The 21,636-nt window shown below is 37.2% G+C and overlaps 1 protein-coding gene across 1 annotated transcript in view; it reads left to right on the top strand.

The window, feature by feature from the left end:
* The first annotated feature begins 7,184 nt into the window (after positions 1-7,184).
* Positions 7,185-21,636, top strand: part of LOC115228157 (dynein light chain Tctex-type 1) — an 18,654-nt gene continuing 4,202 nt past the window's right edge. Inside the window, exons 1-2 of the mRNA XM_029798807.2 lie at positions 7,185-7,341; positions 19,747-19,788. Coding sequence (XP_029654667.1) covers positions 7,315-7,341; positions 19,747-19,788 — 69 coding nt within the window. The 5' untranslated portion in view covers positions 7,185-7,314. The remainder of the gene's footprint in view (positions 7,342-19,746; positions 19,789-21,636) is intronic.

Genomic DNA, 21,636 nt, shown 5'->3' with positions numbered 1-21,636 from the left:
ATCACAAAATAATCATTTAAGTGATATTTCATGATGTGCAAACTGATATCATGAGTTTACTGTTAGATGTATTCATTAGGGTATTTTTCTATTATCTGAAATAGAATACCTGCATATCGATTAAACCCCAAAAATTGAATATTGTATAGTGTCTTCTATTATAGCCTCGAGCTGACCAAAGCCTTGTAAGTGGATTTGGTAGATAGAAACTGAAAGAAGTCTGTTGTATATATGTATATGTATGTATGTATGTATGCATGTATGTATGTTTGTATGTATGTATGTATGTGTGTATGTATGTATATATGTGTGTGTATATGTTTGTGTGTCTGTGTTTGTCCCCCAACATCGTTTGACAACCGATGCTGGTGTGTTTACATCCCTGTAACTTAGTGGTTCGGGAAAAGAGACCAATAGAATAAGTACTAGGCTTACAAAGAATAAGTCCTGGGGTCGATTTGCTCGTCTAAAGGTGGTGCTCCAGCATGGCCACAGTCAAATGACTGAATCAAGTAAAAGAGTAAATACATATATATATATATATATATCATCGTCATCATCGTTTAACATCCATTTTCCATGCTATCATGGGTTGGACGGTTCGACTGGGTCTGGGAAGCCAGGAGGCTGCACCAGGCTCCAGTCTGATCTGGCAGTGTTTCTACAGCTGGATGCCATTCCTAACACCAACCACTCTGTGAGTGTAGCGTGTGCCTTTTATGTGCCACCGGCACAGGTGCTGGGGGAGGCTGGCAATGGCCACGATTGGTTGGTGCTTTTTATGTGCCACCAGCATGGAAGCCAGTCAAGGTGGTGCTGGCATCGGCCACATTCGGATGGTGCTTTTTACATGCCACCAGCACAGTTATCCAACTACAATTTCACATTTGATTTTTATTTGATGTTGATGTACTTGACTCAATAGGTCTCCTCAAGCACAGCAGGTCGCCCTACGATCCAAGGTGAGCACAGCAGGCCGTTCTGTGATCCAGAGTACTTTGGATAGGCTGGGGCTGCTATGTGAAGCTGGTGCAGGACACGTTATTTGTCAGGTCTTCGCCATCACAGCATATCTCCAGAGGTCCTGGTCTTTTGTCATTGCCTCTGTGAAGCCTAATGTTCGAAAATCATGCTTGACCACTTCATTCCATGCCTTCCTGGGTCTACCTCTACCTCGGATTCCTTTAACTGTTTGGGAGTGGCACTTCCTCACACATCTCTTCTCATCCATCCGTAGTACATGACCATACCAGCGCAAACGTCTCTCTTGCATGCCACATCCGATGCTTCTTATGTCCATCATTTCTCTCAGGGCGCTTACACTCTGTCATGTGTACACACTGATATTACACATCCAGCGGCTCATGCTAGCTTCATTTCTTTCAAGCCTATGCATGTCCTCTGCAGTCACAGCCCATGTTTCATTACTGTGAAGCATGGAAAATTGGATGTTAAGGATGACAGTGAGGATAAGAATGATGATGGTGATGACATTACTTATAGGCAATTAAACAACAACTGTTATCATTACATATTCACTACAATCAGCACTGACAGAGAAACAAAAGGACCTTTGACACAAATAACAAAAAGAGCCATTGATATGAATGACAAAAGGAACCACTGATATAAATGACAAAAACTTTGTCATAGTTAGTGTTTTTGATAAACGTATTGAGTAACACTTCAATAGTATCTCCAGTATACATGAAGGCCATAGATATTGTTTGGAGAATGAAAACCGGTCAAAGATCTTGGAATTCTGTGACAAAGATGACCTAACAACTTTGCAATTAATTTGCAAATAACTTCAGGAAAGCTTCCAGCCACCTAATCGCTAACCAGCCAGGTAAACATGCAAGTCAAATAGATTTAGTGTTTAGCAGGAAAAGGATGGGCAACAAGTGAATGCAAACTCCTTCACAAGTGAGGAATGTATAATCCCCAAATTACTTCATGTACTTTACAATTTCCAAAGTGCCAAATCTTGTAACCTAAGGTAGCTGTAACACCAGGGGTGCCTGTACATATCCTGCAATTAAAATTGGTAGGTGGAAATTGTATAGAAGCCCATCATATGTGTGCACATGTATAATGCTAGTACTGGATAACAGGTTCCCTTAAGGCTATACACAGGTTTTTAATAGCATTACTGAACATCAGTTTCTGTTGACAAATCAATGTGTGAAATGACACTATCCTTGTGTCATAGATTTAAAAGTTTCTTGAGTAATTGTTTGTTGTCTTCATTATTTCACTATCTCTGCTGTCAGTCCTTGTTTAAGAATAAAACAAATTGTACACCAACATAAGAACTTTTGGACATTATTTTTACATCCATTTGAATAACGACTCATAAATATAGGGTGTGTCAGTATTTTGAGATCATTTGTAGGAATGAAGAAAAAGAAGTATAGCACATCAGAGAAAAACTTTAACTATATGGAAATTTGTACAAATAATTTTGAGAGTCCTTACAACACTTCTATTCAACAAATCCATCATTAGTATTAATAATGGTTTCAATTTAGGGTCTGAAGCATTGACATGCATGAATTAGATGGTCTTTATCATTTTTGGACATAGTCTTTGTTACAACAAACTCGAGAGATTGAATGGTGTTATGAGTGTTGATTGGCCTTTCTTTCAATGACGCCCCATATGTAATAGTCCAGTGGATTGAGGTCGGGTGAGCTAGGAGACCATGTGTCTGGGGTAACATGATCATGGAAATTGGCGTGCACCCAAACTTGGGTTGTTTTAGCCTTATGAGATGGTGCAGAATCTTGGAAGATGTAAGATCTATTACTTACACTGTCTCTCCGGGGCCTCACAACCTTCTCCAATACATCTGTGTAGGTAGTAGCATTGAGTCTTAAGCCCTGTGAAAAAAAGTGGGGAGGCATGACCCTCACTGCTAACAACTCCCAGAACCATCACAGTTGCTCGAAACTTGGTATGCATTACAACTGGAACCTCACTTGGATTTCTGCATAACCATCTGTCATTCTTTGGGCTTACTTTGCATAACCATTTATCATTCCTTGGGTTTACCTTTTGGTTTTGATCAAAGTTCTTCTCACAATAGAAAAACCAAACTGTTCCAGTTTCCTGATGTTTCAATTTGTAGTGCAAGCACTTTCCATGGATCAAACAATTATCTTTCATTGTACTTAATATGAACTAACCTCTTTGCATCACACACAACTTGTAACAGATATCTTCATGCACAACTCTTCTGATGATTCATTCTGAAACCTTGAAATCCTTTGCAAGGTCTCTGATTGACTTTCCAGGGTTGTGTTGAGTTTTTCCTGCACTTTCTGTATAAATTCTTGTGTTTTGCATTTAGCTGCTAATGTTGGATCCCCATCAGCAGCTTCCAGGTCTTCTCTAACTTTGTCAATGAAGGATCAGCCAACTTTCACAAAGCAAGCAATTTCCATATCTTTATGCTGAGCTTGTATGGCAGTGATTACAGCATGCCTTTTCATTTGCTTTGTTACTTTCATGTTATTCATCATTAATCAGAAAAAGAAATTAAAAAGAGAATTAGTTATAAGAAAGTTAGAGCTATTTAAAGTGATGTCCTCCAAATACTGACACACCCTGTGTAATAACAAACTTTTGACAGTATTGTGTAGTAGATCCATATGCCAGTTCACAAAATGTATCAGCTTAACATGTTAAGTGTAACTATGTTATTTTTTGTTGGTTGTATTATATACAGTTTTCTTGCTCTAAAATGACTAACTTTGTTTCTTGGCTACATACTCTCTCTCTTTTACTCTTTTACTTGTTTCAGTCATTTGACTGCGGCCATGCTGGAGCACCACCTTCTAGTCGAGTAAATCGACCCCAGGACTTATTCTTTGTAAGCCTAGTACTTATTCTATCAGTCTCTTTTGCTGAACCGCTAAGTTACGGGGTGTAAGCACACCACTATCGGTTGTCAAGCAATGGTGGGGGAGACAAACACACACACAAACATATACACACATACACATATATATACATATATACGATGGGCTTCTTCCAGTTTCCGTCTACCAAATCCACTCACAAGGTTTTAGTCAGCCCAAGGCTATAGTAGAAGACACTTGCCCAAGGTTCCACGCAGTGGGAATGAGCCCGGAACCATGTGGTTGGTAAGCAAGCTACTTACCACACAGCCACTCCTGCGCCTATAAAATAATTGTGCCCTGGGTGAGGAACGAACTCACGACCTGCAGATTACATGTATATACATATTTTGTACTTTCCTCTAAAATAATTCTTTCTTGTTTCCTCTGCTCCCTAAAATGATTTTCTTATGTCTGTGATTGAGCCCACCCTTTCCTACCCCCGCCTCCAAAACTGGAAATCTCATTTCCCTTACCAGACATCCAGTTGCCCTTCCCTTCTTTCCTCTTATATTGGCAATCTCGCAGCCCTTTCCTTTCTCCCCTCCCCCATCTCTAGACTATCTAAATCAGACAGCAGCCCACTTGCCTTCTTTCTTTCTCTCTGTCTCCTTTTTTTTTAATGCTCATAACACTTACATTTACAATGGTCTAAACACTTTCATATACAATGCTTCTTTACAATTCTAACATGTTAAAAGCAAGGACAACTAGCTTGCTGAGTGCCACAGACCAAATCTGTGGCTGGTGCAAAGTCCTTTCCAGACCTAGAGTAACATGGTGGTGAAACAATACAGTTGGCAGAGCCATTAGAGCAAAGAAATAGGCCTGGAAAGCCTAGAAGAGTTGGGGTAGCAGGAGAATGTATCAGATAGCCAAAAGCAAAGCTAGGAGACAGGTATATATAGTCAAGGGAGTAGCAGAAAAGAAGTTTGCCAATGTTCAGTGACATGAAGACAAAAGAACTGAAGTATTTTGGATTGCAAGACAGTGTGTGAGAGAAAGCCGTGATGTCATAGGAGAGAAATGTATTCCACATGGATGATGCTGCCTTTGTGTTTAATGATTCTGCAAAGAAAGAGGCTTGGAGATGCCATTATGAAAGACTGATGAATGTGGAGAATGAACAGGAGGTAGAGAATCTGCCAAAGGTTGACCCAGTTGAGAGACAGGGAAAGCACCTCGCTGAGATGCTTAAAATATCGGGTGGTATTGGTTATGGTCTTCTCACCTGCATCGTAAATCAGGTAGTTCAGGAAGGAATCATACCCAATGACTGGTGTTGCAGCACCATGGTCAACTGCTACAAAGGTAAAAGTAAAAATCATAGACCAACTAATTAGGGAGAGAGTTAGCCTAGATGAGATGCAGTTTGGTTTTGTGTCAGGTAGAAGCACCACTGATGCTATATTTCTGGTGAGGCAACTGTAGCAGAAATATCTAGCCAAAGATAAATCTTTGTACTTGGCTTTTGTTGACTTGGAGAAAACCTTTGACAGGGTCCTCTGATCCCTTATCTGGTGGTCAATGCAGAAACTGGGGATAGACAAGTGGTTGGTAAGAGCTGTACAAGCCCTGTACAGGGATGCCGCCAGTAAGGTGAGGGTTGGCAATGAGTATAGTGAAGAATTCTGGGTAGAAGTAAAGGTTCACCAAGGATCAGTCCTCAGCCCCTTCTTATTCATTATAGTCCTCCAGGCTGTAACAGAGCAATTCAAGACAGGCTGCCACTGAGAGCTCCTCTATGCTGATGACCTTGCTCTAATAGCTGAGTTACTGCCAGAACTAGAGACAAAGTTGGGGGTGTGGAAGCAAAATCTAGAATCAAAGGGCCTTAGGGTTAACCTAGCAAAAACCAAAGTCTTTCTAAGTAGGAAGGCTGTCATATCACAAACTCCTTCATGTAGATGGCCCTGCTCAATCTATAGAAAAGGCATGGGTAGAAACTCCATACAATGTACTCGGTGTAAGCTATGGACACAAAAGATGGAGCAATATCAAAGGAAGGTTAACTGGGAAGATAGGTTTTGTGTGTGACAGATGCACAGGTGTAATCATCCTCATCATCACCATCGTTTAACGTCCGCTTTCCATGCTAGCATAGGTTGGACGATTTGACTGAGGACTGGTGAACCAGATGGCTGCACCAGGCTCCAATCTGATCTAGCAGAGTTTCTACAGCCCTTCCTAACGCCAACCACTCCAAGAGTGTAGTGGGTGCTTTTACGTGCCACCGACACGAAGGCCAGTCAGGCGGTACTGGCAACGGCCATGCTCAAATGGTGTTTTTTACGTGCCACCTGCACAGGGGCCAGTCTAGCGGCACTAGCAACAACCTCGCTCGAATATTTTTTTCATGTGCCAGTAAGTCGCCGCTGGTAATAATCACGCCTGAATGGTGCTTTTTACATGCCACTGGCACGGAAAGTAGTTGGCTGCTCTGGCAACGATCACGCTTGGATGGTGCTCTTAGCACGGATGCCAGCCATCGAATTTTATTTTGATTTCAATTTCACTTGCCTCAACAGGTCTTCGCAAGCAATATATGTGTGTTTGTATACTTACTACGTATACATACATACATATATGTATACATGACTGTTCCTCTCCAGCAGTATCTGAGAAGCTGAACTGCATCTCATTCTGGCTACTTTGCATCCTAATCAATTGAACTATGGCTCTTTCTGTAACTTTCATATTGTGGCCCAACAATTTAATTCTTCTGTAATTTCCTCTCTCTAGTGCATCTCCATTGTTTTTGTATCAATTGACAATGATACTGCTACATCAGTTAATGAGAATGATACCTTCTTGTAATTTTTGATTAACTATGCAGTTGAGAAGCCCATGCCCTTTTAGCTATATATTTTAAACATTTCAATAGTTTTTCCTGAGAGACCAGTTACCTTTCTTGCCTTGTTTAAAAAAGATTTGCCTTACTATTTCTATTGCATAGTGTCAGTGGCACGGAAAGGTGCCCAGTACATAGTGCAATGTGATCAGCATTAGGAAGGAATCCTACCATAGAAACCACGCTCAAACTCAGTTACCTGAGCACTGAATAGAAAGGTACGTTATATGCTTAATTATTCACGTATAAATTGTGTTACATACATATTTTATTATTTATTAAATGATAAAGAGGAACGTGCACTTTGTTCAACTAATCCCTTTAAATACATTTTACGCAACTAATAATAAAATTGATCGTTTACTGTCGGTGCATTTTCTCATACGTATCCGCTACTTTCGTAATTAAGGTTGTGTTGCATAGACTGGCGTGAGAGTGCTCTCCCCTCGTTGCCAATGAGAATCTCGTGTGACACTGCGAGTGTTTGTTGTCAACCTAAAAATTGTTTTTCATTTTTTCTCAAAAATATTTTTCTCTATACATTCGAATTTATAAAACGACATGGACGATTTACAAGGTTCTGAAGAAGTAAGTCATTTCTATCCCAGTCACTATTCTATTTGGTCACTAGCTGTTTAGCTGTAAGGTTAGCTATAATGAGGAAATCGATGATTATAAGCGTTCCAGCTGTGACCATCCTATCTTCAAATCTGGGTCTACAGTACCTCATATAGCCTCCCTTTTAAATGGATAGGATGTAAATTGAGCAAGATTTGACTTCTATTTCTAGTCCCCCTGTTTAGTCTCTTGTAATTTATTTAACCACTAAAATCACTTAGACATTTATTTGTGCACTTTGACATTTTTTTTTATTTTTCGATATTTAAAATTTTCAATACCAGTAAATTTTTCTGCAACTTTCTAGATTCTACTGTATTACGAAACTTTTATGGAAACGAAAAGTGTTCTGTCATACAACATATCATTATATCTCACTAAATCTAATATTTCATCATTTTATCGTATGAAATATATATTATTTCAGTTCTAAATATCTTGACTGAAGCTAAACAGAATCATCTCAAGTCTTTTCCTTTGTCGGACACAGGATGACGTATATACACACTTTCACTCAAATACACACCCAGATGTACACACGCGCTCACACTTCAGTGACATTTCTAAAAAATAAAGCCACTTTAACTGTTTCCCACGCTCAAATTATATTATTATACAAACAGTTAACACAACCTTTTTTTTTTCCGTTTTTTTTATACATATCAGAAATGACATTTTTGTATGTTGCTAAGGTATCTCGTTAACTGCTATTTTCTAACCGGATTATCATTAGATTAGCTGCAAGGCAACAAATCTGAGACGACCTATTTGTGATATATATATATATATATATATATATATATATATATATATATATATATATATATATATATAATGTGTGACAAAAAGAAGTAAAAGAGATTTCTGGAAGACTCTTTTATCGTTGTTTGGAAATGAATTATATTCAATGAGGTAGTCAGTCATACGTAGCTACATATAGTATTGCTGGTTTTAAATCTTAATCAACATTCTCTGTGTAATGATGCACAATTCTTTTATACGGACAAAATTTGTTGTAAAATACTATCACTTATATTTACAATATACCAGACTGTTATTTCTGATATGTGTAGAAAGAGAAAGGGAATGATTGCTCTTTGTATATTATAATTTGAACGTTGGAAAACATTTTATGCATTCATTTTTCAATTGATGTAGGAACTGTAAATTTACCATTTGATTGATTAATAGGAGTAGGTAAGTCGTAATAAAAAAAAATAAAGGGAGGAGGGTACAAAGGGAAGTCTTGCTACATTTACTTTTTTCTAACTAAATGTTCGCCTAGAGTGGTTTAGCACTCATCCAACAAACCTATAATTAAGGTATTCCACTCTTAAAAAAAAAAGGTAACCACTCTCTTACATTCTAACAGAGTGCATCTAGAACTACATATCCAATGTGCCCTTTGTTAAGGTAATAGGATGTAAGTTCAGGCAGATTTGGTTGATATTTCTAGCAGGCCAAGCGACAATGAAGAAGTGGGGAGAAATGAGCTGTGTATGAATCATCCTGGTGGTCAAAAACATAATTTGCATCAAATATAATTCTTTCTTTGCCTTAGTGTTGGATAAGGTTAAAATCAACATAATTTTATAAATTCTGGCTATTTGTCTGCTCCCTTTTCAGTCCTTAGTCTTGTGTCTACAAAACACTGGTTTATTCTGTGTGCAATATTGGTTCATGTGGGAAGCTGATTGAAGAAGTAGACTGGTATTAAAAGTTTTGAAAATACACTAGTTTGAACAAATAAATTGCTGCTAATAATAACGTGCAAATAGTAATACTTGCTGTCATGAAAAAATGGACATCAAAAGGGTGATGATTGCTTTCTTTTCTATTTTTGACATTGAATTCTGGTGTAAAAGCTGACCAAGAGAAAATCAGATCAAAAAGTCTTCAAGATCAGTATCGTTTACTTATGAATTTATTCCTTTTGTATTCATGAGACATGGAAGGATGAAAATCAATCTTAGTGAGATTTGAGGTTGTAGCCTAAGAAAGAGATAGGGAAGTACCTTATGCCCTCTAATGTTCTTTGACTAGGTATGAATTTTACACATCCCATGTTTTTCCTCTTGTTAAAATGAAATAAATAACATCAAAAGTAATAACTCACTTCTGGAAGAAAATATCAGGTAATCTAGAAAGTAAGACAGAAATTTACATAACCTGAATATCTTGGAGTTATGAAGGCAACCCCCTAATTTGTCTTTGAAGAATGTAATACAGATTATACTTAGAGGCTTTACAAAGTCAATAATCTAATTGGCAGGCTGAATTACTTTATAGACACATATGAGGAGCGTTCAATAAGTAATGCCCCTGACCCACTTGCAGTTGTTTGATCTAGCTGAAATTTTGCATGTGCACTTATTTATACCTCTATAGATTAAGTGGCGAATTACAGCTCTGAACTAATTGTGGTTTCTGATTTACAGGTGTTTGAACTGAGTCAAGTGTGAAATGGAGCCTGTTGAGTGTCGAGCAGTGATCCGGTTTTTGTATTTGAAAGGACGCACACCACGGGAGACTTTTGATGAAATGAAAGTAACTTATGGTGATGATGCCCAATCATATGACCTTGTAAAACGCTGGCATTGTGAATTCAAACATAGTCGGAACTCTGTGGAAACAGCTCCCAGATCTGGTCGCCCCCTTCTGCCGTTGATGAGACGTCTGTCCGTCAAGTTGAGGCTGCCATTTTGGAAGGTCAACGCATAGCTATTCGCCAAATAGCCCATAAGGTCAAGATTAGTACCGGGTCTGTGGAAACTATCATTCATGACCATTTGCATATGCAAAAGGTGTCTGCCAGATGGATTTCCAGGTTGCTCACACCTTTCCAGAAGCAAGAACGCGTTGAGTGCTCGGGGATGAATTTGGAGGTGTGCCAAGAAGATGAGTCAAAATTTTTCAAAAGACTGATCACACAGGATAAAACCTGGGTCCATCACTATGATCCATAGACCAAAGCCCAGTCAATGCAGTGAAAGCACCATGACTCACCTCCTCCAAAGAAGGCAAGGGTGCAGCCCTCCGCTGACAAGGTTATGCTCACAGTCTTCTGGGACCAGGACGGAGTAGTGATGACAGATTTCCTGGCAAAGGGTACCACAATTACAGGAGCCTATTATGCTTCACTTTTGAGGAAATTAAGAGAAGCTATCAAAATCAAGAGGCGGGGCAAGATCAGCAAAGGCATCCTCCTCCTGCAGGACAACGCTCTGGTCCACAACTCACGTGTCGCCAGATCAGAAGCACAGGCGTGCAGCTATGAACTCCTCCCCTTGCACCCTCTGATTTTCACCTCTTCCCAGCCATGAAGTTGATTTTGAAAGGAAAGCGTTTCCCAGATGATGCAGCCTTGATTTCTGAAGTCACGTCGTGGTTGGAGGACCAAGCTGGGGTCTTCTACAAAAACGGTCTCCAGAGCTGTATTAAACGATGGGAGAAATGCATAACTCTGGGTAGTTCCTATGTAGGAAAAGACTAATAACTGTGCCAAGTGTCGTTGCTCTACTGCTATGGGGAGTGGGTCAGGGACATTACTTATTGAACGCCCCTCGTAACTATTTCACCCAAAGTGGAGGAAATCCCAAATAACTTATGAGAACACCATAAATAGTTTAACCCTTTAGTGCTCAGGTTACTCTGTCAAATGTAATACATACTTTTTGAAATTGATTTGAATTAAGCATGCTTTATCTCATAGCATTAAAATTTCAATGATGTGATTGTTGATTTTCACAATGACATTGTAAGGTAGATGTGAGAGGCCAGATCTGACCAGTTTGAACATAAAACAAGTAGAATATTTAGGCCGGATATGGCCAGTTTAAATGCAAAAGGGTTAAAAGTCAAATAAAACATACAGAAACAGATTAACTAAGACAGAAACTGTTCAGTATTTAATGAGTTGTAGAAACAGCTGAATGTTGGATGAAAATCTTTAGAGTGTTTTGTTACATCCCATCATGTTTTATGTTCAAATCTCATTCAGTTCTTTCTTTTTATATATATTTTTCTGGTATTAATAAAGTAAGTATAATCCCTAACCCCACCCAAAAACATTGTAGTCCTTGTACAAAGTTTAGTAAATAATATTAACAAAAATACAAACCAAATAAAACAAAATACATATGATATAAAACTAGAAAAGGCCAGGTGTAAATTTTGAAGAAGCACTTGGTAACATATATAAAGGTTACCCAGTATAAGTTAAATCCGAATATGTACAGATACATAACTTAGCAACAGTATAGTGTCGCCAGCAAATTGTCTGGCATTATATAAGTAACAGTAAAATAGTACCAACATAATCATGAAATCTAAGATGAACTAAAATATAATAAAACAAAATATGTATGATATAAAACTAGAAAAAGCCAGGTGTAAATTTTGAAGAAACACTTGGTAACATATATAAAGGTTACCCAGTATAAGTTAAATCCGAATATGTACAGATACATAACTTAGCAACAGTATAGTGTCGCCAGCAAATTGTCTGGCATTATATAAGTAACAGTAAAATAGTACCAACATAACCATGAGAACTAAGATGAAGCATGCTACTGCAAACTGATTAGTTTGGTTCTATCTTCTTTCCTACTTACTAAAACTTAGATCTTTGCTAAGATTACTTTGAGGCCTCTTGATCTAGGTTTTGCTTCTATATCTGAAATTTCTTATAATTCTACTACAGACTCCACTATAAGAACTCAGTCATCAGCATATAAGAGTTCCTATGAACAACTGGTCTCACACTCCTCAGTTATGGCTTGGAGGGTTATGATAAATAAAAAGGAGACTCAAAACTGAACCCAAGTGAGCCCCTACTGCATGCTAAATTCACCACTATACTTATTACTGATTTTCACCTTGCTGACTGTATTTCTGTGTATAGTTTACAGAGTTATTTGCCTACTTCTAGCAGTGAGGCACCTTGACAAAGATCTCGAGTATGGTAGCTTACTCTTAGCTTAGTACTTGTCCTACAGTTATTCCTCTAGAAAGATGACATCAGTAGTGCTTCTTCCCGGCACAAAGCTGAACTGCATCTCATTCTGGCTACTTTGCATCCTAATCAATTGAACTATGGCTCTTTCTGTAACTTTCATATTGTGGCCCAACAATTTAATTCTTCTGTAATTTCCTCTCTCTAGTGCATCTCCATTGTTTTTGTATCAATTGACAATGATACTGCTACATCAGTTAATGAGAATGATACCTTCTTGTAATTTTTGATTAACTATGCAGTTGAGAAGCCCATGCCCTTTTAGCTATATATTTTAAACATTTCAATAGTTTTTCCTGAGAGACCAGTTACCTTTCTTGCCTTGTTTAAAAAAGATTTGCCTTACTATTTCTATTGCATAGTGTCAGCAGCACAGAAAGGTGCCCAGTACATAGTGCAATGTGATCAGCATTAGGAGGGAATCCTACCATAGAAACCATGCTCAAACTGACATTGGAGCTTGATGCAGCCCTGTATCTTGTCAGATTCTGTCAAACCATCCAACCCATGCCAACATGGAAAACAGATGTTAAATGATGATGAGATACATTATGTTTGACAATAAAATAGGATGGGCATTGCTGAATTACCTTCAGTCATAAATCTGCTTGATTGGGGCTGCCTGGGGCTAAACAACAAAGGACAAACGCTTATAAATAGAAATGACATGGAATAAAGCGCAGAGATAGCAGTAGTGCCCATTGTGATTAGTGCTCTGGAAATTCTAAAAACAAAATACAGAAATGACTTACAAATTAAGTACTTTACCAAATTGTCAGTCAATCAAGACAAATAGGGGAAAATGATGTAAAAAAAAAACATTTTAGGATAACAAAACAAAATAACTAAACTGACATAGATTACCCATTACTAACCACGTATGCAGTTTCATAGTTATTTAGGAACATAGCTGATACACAAGGTTGATTCTAACATTCAAGTAGGATAATATAAAGTAAAGAACCTCCGTCATTTGTAAACTGAAATACACAATAAGAATAACATTGTAAAAGATACATGCCAATTTCAAGCTTTAGAAAATAGAAAAGATTGTTGATATCTGTACTGCCTACAAACTTAGAAAAGATTGTTCATAGAACAGAGTTGTCATGCAATTTGTTTTTGTGTCTCCAGCCAGAAGAATCATTAGCATGCTGGACAAAATGCTTAGCAGCATTTCTTCCAGCACTTTACATTCTGGGTTCAAATTCTGCCAAGGTCAACTTTACCTTTCATCTTTTCGGGGTCAATAAAATAAGGATCAGTTGAGTGTTTTAATAGACTAACTTCCTCCCACTTAAAAATTGTTGGCCTTGTGCTAGAATTTGAAACCCTAATTACATCTTGAGTATTGTGTTACTTCTGTTTTGTATATTTCATTCTTTTATGTATTGTAAAACTACAAATATGACATACTTTGATGAAGGCATGACTACTGGTGTATATAAAATAATCACTTAAAGTGAATGATAATAACTATATCATTATAAATGTATTTAATGAATCCAGTAACTAAACAAAATATTGCAGTGGAAAGTCTAAGATCAAATTTATCTGTACAAATGAAAAATACATGTTTTTTTTCTTTCTGTAGTGTTGTCACTAATACTTTCGAGTTCACAGAAGGCACCTTTAAATTGGGGGTAACAAGTTTCAAGGTTTTGTCAGTATTCCTCAATCAAGTTCATAAATCATTGTAAAACTTGACGGAAACTTTTTAACATTTAACCCTTTTGTTACTGTATTTATTTTGAGATGCTCAGTGTTTCTTTCAATTACTTTAAATATAACAAAGAATTTAGTAAAATAACTTAGTTATCATTTAGCTAGTGTTAGGAACATAGATTGTGACTAAGGTTTGGTGGAAGATTTTAATTCAAAACTTATGAAAACAAGACATTTGTACTCAGAGCTAGGGCTGGTTTCAGCCAGGTTGGTAACGAAAGGGTTAAACCAATATAATACATAACATCAAAACTAAAAAAATTTCTGTTTCCAAATTCATCAGGATCTTAAACATTCTAAGTTCAATTCATTAGAAAACATTGAACTAGTAAAGATACTGTAACTATTGTTGATTGCTTGGAAGATAATTGCTTGCATCATACACTTACAAATCCAATTAAGGTGAAATAGCACCCACTGAATAATTGGTAGCTTTTTCTCTTTTAATTGGTTTGATTTGAAAAAGTCTTTACCCATGGCATTTGAAGAAGAAAGCCTGGTAATAATGATCAGAAAAGAACTTGGGCCATGGTGGGCACTATATGGGTCATAAGATAGAAGTAAATTAAGAGTGCCTGAATGGAGGCAGTACAAGACCAACCTACTCCAAGGAACAGCAGTGATGATAGAAACAGTAGAAAAGGTAAAATGAGGAGTTAATGTATCTATAAACTAGAAATAGGATTGTGTCTATGAGTGACTTCATGCCAGTTAGTCAAGAGACTTGTATTTACATATAGGCTAGTATGTTTGCTGGTATGTCAGCAACATCATCCTAGATGTTAGAGCAGTGGCCCATCATGAACTTCAGTTTTGTAGATAGTTAATAGTTATCAAGGTATGAAGTATTTTCAGAATCATGCAGATTTCAAGTGAGATGTCTAGGTAGTAGATTAGCAGAGACATCAGAGCAGTATTTGTTCTGATTCTGTGCTCTGAAATCAAATCTCACCAAAATCAACTTTGCCTTTCATCATTTTGTTATCAGTGAAAAAAGTACCAATCCAAAAGTATCAAAGCAAAGGATTGGTACAACTATAAAGCTGGACCTTGCAATATTTGATCCAGCTTGGTGTTCTGAGTCAAACACCACCTAAGTACCTAAAAAATGTACCTTCACCAACTTACAGGCCTAGCATGATAAGAAAGGCAAATCTTCAAAACAAAAGCCACCACCAAGTAAATGATACTGGATACAGTTATGAGACAGATTCCTCCAGCTGGTGACATCTAGGTTGCGTGTGGATCACACTATGGCAGTAGAAGTTGAGGAGAAATGACAGGTGGTATTATATGCATAGGAGTGGACATTGTTAGAGGTGATGGCAAGTAAATTGTTAATTGAGAGAAGAAAGAGTTCAGGGGACAAAAGCCTTACCCTGAAGTACACCAGAGTTGATAGCCTAAGTGTTGAGAGAGGCCCATTAAGACAGGCTGCAAAATTGCAATCTAACAAGAAGCCACCAACCCAAGAGTCAAAAGATGGATGAAGTCCTTGAATGGACAACTTTGACAAGAAATCCACATGTCTGATACAATCAAAAGCTTTACTGTTATCAGGAACGTTAGCCCGTTTTACCACGTGAGAACTTGTATTGAGTAACCACTGCAGATCTCCTATAAAATGTGTGTACACGTAGGAAACAATAGCAAGAAGCACTGACCCTATCTTTTGGAGCTGAAGTTTCAGTAAACATGTAATCTGAATAACTGAGATAGGTTATGAGATTTGTGTCTTTGAATGATACAGAATAGGTTGTTGCATGGAATGTGTGGGGATTTAGATTAGATCAGAGTTCACAGATGGTAGAGAAAAGGAAGAAGAATTGTCCCATAAATTTAGTTTGGGCTTTTGGCATCTAGGAAATTGTAGGAAGTGTTGTGGCTTACTTTGTCTCCACAACATTCATAGCAAGAGACATTTAATCAATTAATAAAAATACAAAGCAATGATATAGGGTCAGTTGCTAATCCAGAGTTCCTTACTACTAATGCCTCTTTGATATGACTACTTTTTAATTCAGTATTTCTCAGATCTGTTTTCACACTGTGGGATATAACTCTGGAATAACATTGTGATCTTCAGAGATTATCTAAGACATTTATAGTCATGCAGATCCTACATGATGGCATATTGTTACAGGCCACTACTACACTCACAACCTGTGAGAAGTGTGCCACAAAGGAAATTATGAGACAAAAGTTCACATAAGCACCATTTTCTCTGGTCTTAATCTCTTATTTCTTCTACTTTAGTATTGCAGCACCATACTGCCAGAAGGTTTGCTCTTCTCACCTCAGCTTCAGTCTTAAATAACAAACACACACTTAGATATGCTCAACACCTGTCAGAGTAGAATGCATATGACCACACATCAGCCTTGCTTCCTTTCAGTTTTTGTATATATATGGAAACCCCACTTCATATGTTGAAAAACAGAAGTATGTTGCTTTCTTTCTTACCCATTTTTGGATAATTCTTCAGCTAGAAGGTACTCTCTTTTGCAAAATACTTCTTCCATGCTTTCTCTTTTGCCTGGAGTTGGTTCATGTATAGTTATTTCATCATCATCATCTTCGTTTAGCGTCCGTTTTCCATGCTAGCATGGGTTGGACGGTTCAACTGGGGTCTGGGAAGCCAGAAGGCTGCACCAGGCCCAGTCTGATCTGGCAATGTTTCTACGGCTGGATGCCCTTCCTAACACCAACCACTCTGTGAGTGTAGTGGGTGCTTTTTATGTGCCACCGGCACACATTTATGGCTCACAACTCTGGAAAATGACAAATTGCTATTGGAGGTGCTTTTTGTCATTTTGCTATGGTTTTTTTTTTCTTTTTCTTAAATTGTAACTGTTTTTTAAAGTTGAGGACAATTCCTTTCTAATGGGTTGCTGTTTAAATATTCCCAAACCCTTTGGTAATGAAAAGAAGTACAAAAAAATTTTCATTGAGTAATCCAGGAAAGGATCAACTGTGAGCAGTTCTGTACAACATGACTGTTCACTGCAAATAACAATCATCATTATCATCACTTTTATATCTACTCTTCCATGCTTGCATGGGTTGGATGAATCCTCTCTAATAGCATCCTACCATTTCTTTGTCATCTCCTTTTTAAGGCTTGGCATCCTAAGATTAGCTTTCACCACTTATTTCCATATCTCCCTCCATCTTCATATGGATTTCTTGGTATTTCTTTATCCAGCTATCATTATCCAAATGTATTATATCTACCAATGCAGTTGACTCTTTTGTACACTATATCTAGTAATGTTATATTTTTCTTGTCCATCAGTTTGATACTTCTGCAGTTGCTTCTTTCTGGGACATTTCTTTTACTCTTGTAACAGTCAATGATTATACTGCTATGCTAGTCATTTGGTATGATATCTCCTTTTGTTACCTGGTTAATTATGTCGGTGACTAGCTTAAGCCTTACTTTGCCTATATTTTCTGCATCTTAACTATTTCCATTGAATTTGCTGCTTCCCATATTTTTCTTAACCCTTTAGCATTCAGATTACTCTATCAAATATAATGCTTAATTATTCACATTGTTTTAAATTAATCATGCATTCTCTCATAGCTTCAAGATTTCGATAATGTGATTGTTTATTTTAGAATGATATTGTAGGGTAGGTGTGAGAGGCTGAATCTGGCTAGTTTGAACATAAAACAGATGGAATATTTATGGCAGGATATGGTTTGTTTAAATGTTAAAGGGTTTTGAGCATTTAGCTGTTCACCACTGGTCTTTCTGTTGGGTATAGTTGAGGTGGTTATTTTTCCTATACATTTTCCATATCCCGCAACTACTCATTGTAACATTTCCAAAACTCTTTACCCTCAGTATCAAAGCGGTATCACTGCCATCTTGAATGCAGTTTTCCTGAAGAATGTCTTCATTCTCTCTGACACTCTGCTTTACTATTTCTGTCACACTTCATACCTCTGATCTTTATGATGCAGAATACTGACAAGCCTTCTGCTTTTAGTTTATTTCTGCTCTAGTTAAACTTGTCATCTAGCTCCTGTTCTAGCCCTTTGATATCATTTTCTACTACCCTTGTCACATACGCTAACTAAAAATGAATCTATACCACAATATTTATTCCAGTGAGCAATATAACCTCTGCTCAATCAAATTTTTAGATGTATATTCATATATTAATATATTCTATTAGTAATATATCACCATCATCGTTTAACGTCTGCTTTCCATGCTGGCATGGGTTGGATGGTTTGACTGAGGACTGGCAAGCCAGGAGGCTGCACCAGGCTCCAATCTGATCTGGCAAGGTTTCTACAGCTGGATACCCTTCCTAATGCTAACCACTCTGAGAGTGTAATGGATGCTTTTTATGTGCCACCAGCATTGGAGCCAATCTCACAGCACTTGCATTGACCATGCTCAAATGGTGCTTTTTACGTGCCACCAGCATGGGTGCCAATCAGGCGATACTGGTATTAGCCACGACAACGATTTCACTTGATTCAACAGGTCTTCTCAAGCACAGCATATTGCTTGCAATTGAAGGGTACTCTTAAATGGGCCAGTTATGTGACACTGGCATAGGCCATGTCTATGATCTCACTCGGTTTGCCAGGTCTTCTGAAGCACAGTATATCTCCAAAGATCTCGGTCACTTATCATTGCCTCTGTGAGGCCCGTTTGAAGGTCATGCTTCATCATCTCATCCCAGGTCTTCTTCTTCTGCAGGTTCCCTCTATTGCTAGGGTGTGACACTTCTTCACACATTTGTCTTCATTCATGCATAACACATGACCATACCAGTGCAGTCATCTCTCTTGCACGCCACATCTTATGCTTCTTATGTCCAACTTTACTCTCAGAGTGCTTATATTTTGTCGTGTATGCAGACTGACATTACACATCCAGCAGAGCATACTAAATAATAGTATAATAATATTTCGTTTGGGGATTTGTTTTGCAAGATTCTTTATATGAGTTCGTGTGTTGACCTGACAGCTCCACTTCATTAAAGCATGCATCTAACACAGTAAATAATGGACAGTCAAGACTATTGAAAAGGTTGCAAGACGCAACGAAAATTTTAGGAAAATAAAAATGAGAAATAAGTGGAAATTTTACTGGTGAGTGTGTTACATTATAAGGCACAAAAAGAAAATGACTCTCTCTAGACACAACAGAATATGTTTCAACACATGAACTCATATAAAGAATCTTGCAAACCAAGTCCAAAAACGAAATATAATAAGCTTTAGCCAAGCTAGCAAGACATTGAGAAACACGTGTTCTGCTGTCTGAAAATCAAGATAGCTACCCGACAGCTCCACTTCATTAAAACATACATCTAACACAGTGTAAATAACGGACAGAGTCAAAACTATTCAAAAGGTTGCAAGACGCAACAAAAATTTTAGGAAAATAAAAATAAGGAATAAGTGGAAATTTTACCAGTGAGTGTGTTACATTATAAGGCACAAAAAGAAAATGACTCTCCCCAGACACAACAGAGTATAATAATAATATATTAGCAATATAAAAACAAATGTAAAATATATTTAAGCAATAAATAAAATTTTTTAATGAATCTCATTCACTTTTGTATAAGTTTACTTGAATCTAAATATTTATGTTTATTATATTTCAGAACACATTTGTGGTTGATGATGTTACTAACATAATTAAGGAGGTAAGACCATTAGAACTCTTAGTCTTGACTTCTTTTTCAGCCCTGGAAGTTATTTTGAACTGAATCACCATTGCACAACTCAAATCAGACCCTGTCATTTTAAAAAAGGAAGGACACATTGGATAATGTAGTCTGAGATACACTATGTCTCATTAAAAGTGGTGATGGTCATGCCAGAAACATCTTTGATCATGGATTTACTAAAAATACTTCAGCTCTAAGCAACTACATATCTTCAACAAAGTTAAGAAATACAGTCAGTCAAACACATAGCTATACATACAAGTGGGTGCTGAAAAGTTCCTGGCTTTGGGTAAAAGGAAATACAGGAGGATCGTATTTTTATGCTGTATGACAGCCACGAAAATATCTGAATAACTAAGAACATAACATAGAACTAAACAACCCTAAAATAAAATACATTACAAGAACTATACTTGAAAGTAAGCTTATTAAGTATCCATCTACTACAATACACTAAGAAGCCTGCCAAAACAGTAACATAAACTTTGACTTAATGAGACAGAATCTTGACTTTGGCCAGCACCTGGTGTGAAACCGTGGTCAACCACACAAGTTTCCAAAAAGAGATCAGATTTCAGATTCAAAACAATCTCCCCTCACTTCCCTTTGAACCCTAATCAATAAACAACTAACTGAATTGAGTTTGCTTCGAGCCAAGCTGGTTGAAAAACCCTGAATGAAGCTGCATATGCATATGCAACTGCCCATATTCCATGTAGTGGAAACACATGTAGGTCATCATAACCATAAAAATATGTTGTATGACATTGTGAAATGAAATAAATTGTAAGGATATACCAGTCTCCATATTCTCTATCATCGTAATTATTGCTAGTATACACTCCAGATGATTATTACTATCCAGTGAAGTGAACGTGTTATTAGCCTTCAGAGAAATTTACTGTGTGAGTGACAACTAGCTGTAATAGACGTTAAATAGTAATCGATGCGGTTAGCCATAACCTGGAACATAACTGAGAGTTACTACAGTATCTGGCCTGATAATATATCCCTTTAAACTCATATTAATATATACATACATAAACAATAGGCTTCTTTCAGTTTCCATTTACTAAATCCACTCAAAAGGTTTTGGTCAGCCTTGCCCAAGATGTCATACAGTGGGACTGAACCCAGAACAATATGGCTGGATAGTAAACTTCTTACCACATAGCCACGCCTGTGTCTATTTATTCATATATAATATACAATCTTTTATATTTTTAAACCTAAGATTTGAGGGTGCACATGATAAATGAAAACTAAAAGTTACTCATTTTTCCTGGTCCCAAGTGCATGGCCATAAATATAACAGCATGACTAGAAGTAAACTATGTTTGTCCAAGCAACAAAATCACTACAACAATGTTCTGATGTTTTAATCCTTTAATATATACAATTTATATAAAAATATTTCCGTTTATTTCAACATTTTTAACATTATATTACATTACATATATATATATATATATATATAAAGATAGATAAATATATTATTAAACGTCATACCCGGAAAATCTTTGTGCTAGTTCTTGTTATAGCAGGTTATTGAAACACACATTTAGCAAGTAATATGTACTTGTAACTTCATATGTACATAAATCATGGTTGTAGTGTGTATTGTTGATGATAACAGTAGTACAAAATACATTCAAATACTAGCAAAAATCTTTGGCATTTTGTAAGTCAGAATGTATTCCATATGGATGACATGGAATGTTAAAAAGCAGTGAAGAGAGGTATGAGATTCCAAGAATGTATGGGGTAGAGGCAAGGGTGAAAAAAACCTGCTGTAGATATAACAACCGTGAGTTACATCACTTC

The sequence above is a fragment of the Octopus sinensis genome, linkage group LG2 (genome assembly GCF_006345805.1).
Source record: "Octopus sinensis linkage group LG2, ASM634580v1, whole genome shotgun sequence".
Classification (NCBI taxonomy): domain Eukaryota; kingdom Metazoa; phylum Mollusca; class Cephalopoda; order Octopoda; family Octopodidae; genus Octopus; species Octopus sinensis.
Note: the sequence above shows the minus strand (reverse complement) of the source record. Positions and strands in the feature narration are given on the sequence as shown.